This window comes from Falco naumanni, chromosome 1 (genome assembly GCF_017639655.2).
Source record: "Falco naumanni isolate bFalNau1 chromosome 1, bFalNau1.pat, whole genome shotgun sequence".
Taxonomy (NCBI): Eukaryota; Metazoa; Chordata; class Aves; order Falconiformes; family Falconidae; genus Falco; species Falco naumanni.
In genome coordinates, this window is record NC_054054.1 from 123,126,432 (window position 1) to 123,134,249 (window position 7,818).

Genomic DNA, 7,818 nt, shown 5'->3' on the forward strand with positions numbered 1-7,818 from the left:
AAGACAGTTCAGGCACAGATGTTTAAGAAATTCCTTTTACTCAGTGAATTTAAGTTTACAAATTTTTGGCTGCTGTTACATACTTAGTTAAAAAGTCCTTCAGCCTGGAAATGTGCATCATTTCCTTCATGGTGGTGTCTCTGCTTCTCAGCTGGACTACTCCATTCTCTAAAGTGGCGTCAGTTATCAAGATCATGAAGAGAACACTCATCTCATCATACCTGCAAAGAAGAGAGCGCACCTGTTACTGCTTTTGGTGTACAAAAAATGCAGCTCAGTTATGTGTAAGTGATCACAAGCTATAAAAACTTACTTTTGCTAACTGCACTAAGTCCAGTGTGAAGACACCAGTTTTCTTGTGCCTTTCCTTGCCTACCTGATTACATGTCTTTGTATGTTCTAAAGTAACTAAACAATTTAAAGAATGTTATTTAGTGACCTAATACAAGAGTATTTTTGTAGAAGCAGAATACATCTTTCTTCTGTTATTTAATAGCCAGACTTACTTTGAAGACTACTGCACATGAACAAAGAGTCGTATTTATTTTCTTTCGGGGAAAAAATATTCATCAATACGCTCAAGATCCATTGATTTGAGCAGTGATATGTTCAAAATTCACTCCTGATCAATAAATCACATATGAAGCCCTCAAAGGGAATAGCAGATTTTTTTTCCACAAGTAATTCCATCACAAACGCCAATGTTAACAGTTTCAGACCTGAAAGAACTTCAAGGCTAGACACAGGGTGCTATCTGAAATTGTACTTTAAAATGAAACACAGAACCAGTCCAGATGCAGAAAATGGGGGTGAGGGCAGGAAACAGTTCTATGAGCTTATGACTCATCTCAAGAAATCTATTTTCATTTTCAATAGGAGAGTCTCAAAAGGGCATATCACAGTTCCAGGGAAGTAACAATAACATGTGAAAGGCTTATACTTCACTTAACTTACAAAATGATCTGACATTGCTCTTTGTAATAAAACTAATTGAATCCAAGTTTATAGTCTGGGATGCATGCCTTCAGTCATGTGGTTACTGCCCTCAGTGACTTCTTACTGACAACAGGCATATTTTCGCTAGTCCACAAAGGTCATTTTTCACCTTCACAGTTTAATTTACAAAAGACTGTTTCTCCTTACTTTGTATAAAGCTGTTCCAGAGATACCTGTACGGTTTCAAGGTAACCCGGCCATACAGAGATTCTATTTTCTGACAGTTCATTGAACAATCCTTGACAAACCTGTGTTTATTTTTAAAAATGAAAGTTAAAAGACAGTTTTTGAGGGTTTGAAATACTGTACAAAGAAGCCACTACAACTCTAGCATTTGCAGTGTAAGCATTCCTAGCTGGTGTTAATTTTCTGGCTGAAATAATCGCAAAGTAGTAAGCAGCCTGGCAATTAAGTCTCCATCTCTATGTAAAAACATGCCGGTGTGTTTCCTCCCTTCTGTGGGGACTGGCTTAATGACTGACTTAAATAAAAACTTTAAAAATCCTTCTGAGGACGTGACCCGTGCATTAAGATAATTCTGAAAGATTAAGAAGCAGATAGGAATTGTGTTACATATTTTCCTTAATTTTGCATGGAACAAGTATCAACTCCACTAACAGCACTGAAAGCAGCGTATTAACACAAGGAAGACATCTACTGCTTGCTGTCTGCATGTCCTCCTTCGACTACGACTTACAAGCTGCACAGCAGAAGCACCGTAAAATCTGTACAACTCATCTACAACCATGAGTCTCCAAGAATCAAAACAGCAGCATGATTTTTCCCGACATAAACAGCGTCCGAGTTGTAACAGACAGTTACATGGAGAGTCAATGCTCAAAATTAAAATACTTTCTTACAACGTACCTGCCTCAGCTCTGTTGTTGGACCTTTTCCTACGTCCAAGGCCACTTTAAGAGGTGCTAAACAAGGATGAAGCTTAAGTACCTAATAATTTTACAAAAAGCAATAGATTACTAAATGTATTTAGTGCGAAATTCTAAACAGAACTAGGAAATACTGATTTTTTTTCACTGAAATTAAGGTTCTAGACATGCAAAAATTTTCTTATGGTACAAAACCTTAAATTAGAAGCAAGCTGTATTTAATATAACTAGTACACGTGCCAGATAGGTTAGTGCGGCAGAAATCACTCCGTTTTGGCTGAGCCCCAGAGAAGAGATGACTTTTTTTTTAGCAGAGCTCCATCCTTTTTAATGGAGCCAGAGTGATCAGAGACAGCCCAGCAGACAGTTACCATCCAGTCTAGTGCCTGTTCTTAAAGGCCAAACAGCTGTTCGATTAACAAGTGCTTCTGAAAGCTGGCACTCTTGAAAACCAGGGTAGAAGTGGGAATAACAATGGTCCACAGGGAAAAGCCCCACTACCACCTGCAAACCAGTTTTCCTACTCTACTCAGCCACCTTCAAATGCTACTGGAAGAGAAACACTCCTCTTTCCCAGCACAAGAGCTACATTCCAATTCCTCTTAACTCCATCACTTGCATGGTAAGAGCCTACCTACTTGTCAGAGAAAAAGAAGGTAAAGCAGAAAATGTGACCTCAGAATGAGAGAAAAATTGCTTATGTGAGTGAAAAGGACCGCAGAGGCAGTCCTTGCGGCCAGCCTATCGCTACCAGTGAGAAGCCTTCTGTCTGCCCTGGCTGGGGAAGGGAACAGAGCATGGTGATGTGGAAAAGGGAGATACTGCCACGCTTGAATTCACCACATTGCCTGTGGGTTTGTGTACTTAAGACTTTCCTTACACCTTCTATAGAAATTTACCTTTCTCTGTGAATTTTTCTTTTTTGTTAGTGGATTCTCAGCTAGGTGTAGAGAATCAAAGAGATATGCTAATACTCCTCGGTCCAGGTTGCCACTCACAGACAGAACGTGAGGAATAACATTCTTCCTTCCATCTCGGCCCTGAAGAGAAAAAAAACCCACACAGGGATACCTCAAAGACTGTCCCAAAAAGCCATTTGTTTACTTTAAATGTATGGGGCAGCACTGCCCTCAAACACTCTTACTACACTTCAAATAAAATCAGACACATTTAAAAGTTACCAGCAATCTTAGAAGTGTAACAGTAACTAGGTAAGAGTGTAACCCTGGGGAAATCAGAAGAGCAGGAAGCGATTATTTTCTTGTCCTGCCTCACAGACCATAAATTTCATTCTGTAGCAAATACTTTAAATACTTTAAATTCTGCATTTTCTTTTGGAGATTTGTAGATTACTTCCTAGAGACCACAAGGATCTGCCCCCACAGTCATGTAGGTAACATTACAGTCTTCTGCCTTCTGTATAGGAACAAACTGCAAAACCAGGACAGCAGACAGGCCTGCCATGAGGAGAAGGTTGCAATTTACTGCTAAAATACCAAGTTACCCTCGTTTTATCTGTTCAGCCTGACTTTTCAAACGCTGTCACACGTTAGAAGTTTGTCCTCTACGATATATCCAGCAGAAAATTTTCCCTCTGGTCCATTCACCCTTCTGAGCATGGTAACTTCTATAAAGCCTTTTGCAGCGTTTATAATGCATTAATCCACGTATACATCTATGTATCTGGAATTGGACAAGCTACAGAAAGAACATCTACAGGTTCTTGTTGATGCAAAGTTCACACTGCGTTTGTCTGACATCTACTCACACATACAGATAAAGGCTATGCAGCTGTCCTGTCAATATAGCTCATTTCTAACTTCAAAGAATGAACTCCTTGCAAAAAAAACCCCAAAACTCTATTTTACCTGCTTCTGAAAATGAAGGTCTGACTGCAGAGTAGCAATTGTACTGCTTTTACAACAAAAGAATAAAAAGTGGCACGCTAAGCAACTGGATCAGCAAAGAAACCATTTCTCTCACACGTTATCATCTTCATCAGAAAAAGTTTTTAATATAGTAAAGCTTACAAGTAATTTTGAACTATCCCCTGGATACATCTGTAACAGTTCAGTATCACCAAGGTTCTTCAACGTTTCTATTGTTTCTGTCCCCCAAGGAAAGCTGTAGTGTAAATGAAATCCTTTCCTTCCTTCTTCATCCTGAAAGTCGGTGCTGCTGAAGTTAGATGGGCCTACTGCAAACTGAAAATAAAAGAGGTGATCACTACTGTGCATACTGTATTGAACAAAATAAAGTCTGCAATGCAAGCTGAAGTCTGATTTTCAATAAAAGATTTTTATAAATTACAGTCCCAATCTCTTTGTTGTTTTACAGCATTTTGATCTCAAATCACTTACAGACACAAAGCATTTGCCTTTCTGCAAGTCATGTTATAAACTACTTAGGTTCACCATAAACTTTGTTAGTTTTTTGGTTTCTCACAAGAAATGCGTGTATTTCAGTGACAAGAACAGGCCAGCAATGCAACGCTGTAAAACCAGTTGGGGTGTCTGCTCCCCCACTCTGAGATTTCCCAGGGGAATGCTGCTGTTACCTTTCTCCACCATTGCAGCCTCTGGCGTAACCAGTAATCGAGCCACTGTCCTGCAGTTCTGGGAGAACTAAACCACGCAAGCAAAGACGCGGTCCTTTCGCCTATTCTTTAAACAATAGCAAGGGCAGCAAGTTAACTCCTTCAAAAATAACAGAGAAAAGGCAAGAGACTGTATTCAAAAATAATCCAAAAGAAAAACAAATGCAAACAGTTGGTTTAAGTAAGGAAAGGGGATTAATCGCTTAATTACTCTACCTGGTAAGGTTTTCGCTGTGTTGTTCGCTTTCTGGAAGGGAGTGGAAGCATACTCCAACCTGAGCAAGGCCACAAGGCAGCCTCTTGTTCACCAGTTCTAAGCAGCTCACATATTGTGCCAAAGCACCTGTCAAAAGGCAAAGGGCTCATTTTAGCAGCCACAGGAAAATTTTAGTTGGGTTTTTTGTTTTTGTGGGGTTTTTTGGGTTGTTTTTTTTTTAATTCTACCAAATGCAACCCAGGCAACACACACGGGCCGGCCGTACGACCAGCCCGGGGCCCAGGATTCAGCCCGATGCCCGCCGCACCCGCTCAGGACCACGCTCCCGTAATTCCCGCAGGCGCGGCGGCACGTACCGGGCAGCAGGCTCTCGCGGAGCGTCCACGCCGCCCCCAGCGCCGCGCCGCCCGGCTGCCGGTCCCCGAGCGCCTCCGGCCGCAGCAGGCGCAGCCCCGGCCCGGCGGGCGGGCCCTGGAGCGGGGCGTCGGCCGCGAACACCTGCTCCCGGAAGGCCAGCGCCGAGTCCCACCACTGGGCCGCCAGGTTGGCCCGCAGCGCCGCGCCCAGCGGCCCGAAGCCCGGGTGACAGCCGCTCAGGTAGGCGCGCCAGGGCTGCGGCTCCGCGCCGCCCCGCAGGAAGTGCCGCCGCCGGCACACCTCCAGCAGCTCCGCCCCGCTCGCCGCCTCACGGCCGCCGGCCGCCGCGTAGGGTCGCGCCGGGACGCCGGGCCCCAGCCCCTCGGCCGGCCGCAGGAGAACGCGGCCGCACCAGCGGCCCCCTTGGCGGCAGCCCAGCGCCATCTTCCCCGCCTCCCGCATGGCGGGGGCGGCCACTGCGCGTGCGTCGCGGCCCGCGCGCAGGAGGCGGAGCTGGCGCTCGGCCCGGCAGACGCGAGCGGGAAGCGCAGCTGCCGCGCGTGCGCGCTGGGCCGCCACCCCTCGCCCGTTCCCTCAACGGCGGCGGGGAAGATGCCGCCGGGCCGCCGCGGGTGGCAGCGCCGGGCCTCCCTCTCGGGCGCGGCGGCCCCCGGCACAGCGGAGGGGGGAGGCAGATCACAGCCGCGCAGCGGCGTTCCAGGGGGCAGCCCCCCCCGAGCGGGCTTGAGGCAACACCGCGCCCAGCGGGGAGCGGGGGGGCGGCGCGGTGCTGCCTCCGCCCCCGCCGCGGGCGGCACCGGCCTGTGGAAATTTCCATCGGTGCCTCACCGCGGCTCCGGACCAGCGGCGGCCGGCGGGGCTGTGGTGCCATCAGGCTGCCGTAACCGTGTGCGGGGGGCCGGGGCTCTGCGGCGGTTACCGTGAGCAGCTGTCCCGCAGCACCGCCGGTACCCTCGGAGCGGCCCGGTACAGCTCCTTCGCCCAGGTTTGTACGCGCCGCCAAGCACGGCCCTAACCCTCAGGGAACACTTCCCGGCATCGGGGCCACTGAGAAACAGCAAGGAAAGAAGTCCCAAGGCACGGTCCTGTTTATCCGAGTTGTACCTTACAGGTTACATCAAAATAATCTCAGAAATAACACTGCAGGAACCATGTCACGTGTCTAAAAGCAAGACTGACTTAACTCTAGGTTTAAAAATTACTTCAGCTTCTAAAGGTAGCCGATTTGGCCACTTTGTTACACTGAAGTCCACCAAGAATCTAAACCTTGAAAAACCTGAAGAGTCACTCCCCACTATTTCCCGGTGAAGTTTCGAAAGCGCAGTTTTCAACCGGTAGGATTTGCAAACACCTGCCTGGGTTTCACTTTCACAAACCTGGCTGGTGCCACCCCCCCTCTCAAGGGAAAAAGCTGCCTCTGCATCACCGTTGAAAGACCCGAGTCAGTTCATTTTAATTCACAAGCTAAAAAAAAAAAAGTGTTTTACGTTTTTTTTATATACGAAACACCCCTTTAAAACAAACTTAAAAGGGAAACCAGCTTTCCATGCATTGTTTCAGGCAACCGACCTGGAAAGTTGGCAATCAATGCATCGTATTTCAGAAGATATGCAACTATTTACTTCCTTGTTTTCAACACTGATAGCACTGGGCAAGGGGAATGTTGCAAAACCAGCAGGAACGACTTTGCACAGTGCCAACTAGTTTTATATTCAGCCTTCAGTTTCAGGACTCCAGCTGAAGTTCTGACAAAAAGTGAACAATCATGAAGCCAACCGCCAGAATTCCACAGAAAAAGCAGAAGTGTATGGTCGAGGCACATGAAGCTTCCATTAAGAACATCACAGGCTGAACCTCAGAGGAAAACAAGCACCAAGTGCAAAGCTCGGACTACCAAAAAGATCTAAAGCGTCAAAGAACAAACTTGGGTTCAAAACAACTTAGAATCTTAGCCTTGATTCTTACAGATTCAACCTTGAATACATCAAGCTGTAGTTCAAGCATTGTTAAACTTGCAACTAATTGTTACCGATAAACAACTGATAGGAAGGAACTGGAAGTCAGCATTAACTGGAATTTTAGGATACCATGCTCGAAAGCAGCCACGTACTTTAACCCCAGGATCAAACATTAGTCCAGCTGTGCATCTCATCAAAATGCTGTTGCTCTGCCCAGCACAGGCTGCGCTTTGAGACTAGAGTCATTTGCATGTACTTTCAGTAAAAAAAAAAAGCCATGAAGTATGTGGATGGGTTAACAGCCCATTTCCCTCCCCCCACTTCCATAAAGAAATCACTGCTCAATACCAGTTTTAGTATAATTTGAAGTTTTAATACTAAGATCTTCCCATTTCTCTGAAGCTCATAGTAAGCCTGCATGCTAACTCACAAGGCCTGACAGCTGTAGATACATTACACTCAAGCCTAGTCTGCACATATGCTCCTGTGAAGGCGACAGTTAGGGTGCTGCAAAAAGCTTCCTACGCTTGTAGCAGCTCATCAGCAACACCACTGCAGTTTTGGTTCACAAGACTTGTAGCCATACCATTACTCCAGTGGGTATTCTCCAAAAACTGGCCCTACACTAGTGAGACAAGGAAGAGCACTGTTTCCAACAGTTACTTAGAAGCCAGCTTTAGTTTTCTTCCCCATCAAAGCAGAGCCTGCCATGCTAAGCAATCTAGCCCAATCAAGGCAAGGCTGGTTTTTGTATAAGCTTAAATGTTTAATCAGACACAGTTGAGA

At 46.1% G+C, this 7,818-nt stretch overlaps 1 protein-coding gene across 1 annotated transcript; it reads right to left on the bottom strand.

The window, feature by feature from the left end:
- Positions 1-19: 19 nt before the first annotated feature.
- On the bottom strand, positions 20-5,530 carry POLG2 (DNA polymerase gamma 2, accessory subunit). The gene is made up of 8 exons (XM_040581966.1): positions 5,053-5,530; positions 4,696-4,822; positions 4,441-4,546; positions 3,914-4,087; positions 2,783-2,923; positions 1,864-1,944; positions 1,144-1,244; positions 20-221 (listed from the first exon to the last, which is right to left on the bottom strand). Exons 1-8 carry the CDS (start codon positions 5,513-5,515, stop codon positions 56-58), a joined length of 1,359 nt encoding a protein of 452 aa, XP_040437900.1. The 5' UTR covers positions 5,516-5,530; the 3' UTR covers positions 20-55.
- Positions 5,531-7,818: the final 2,288 nt, after the last annotated feature.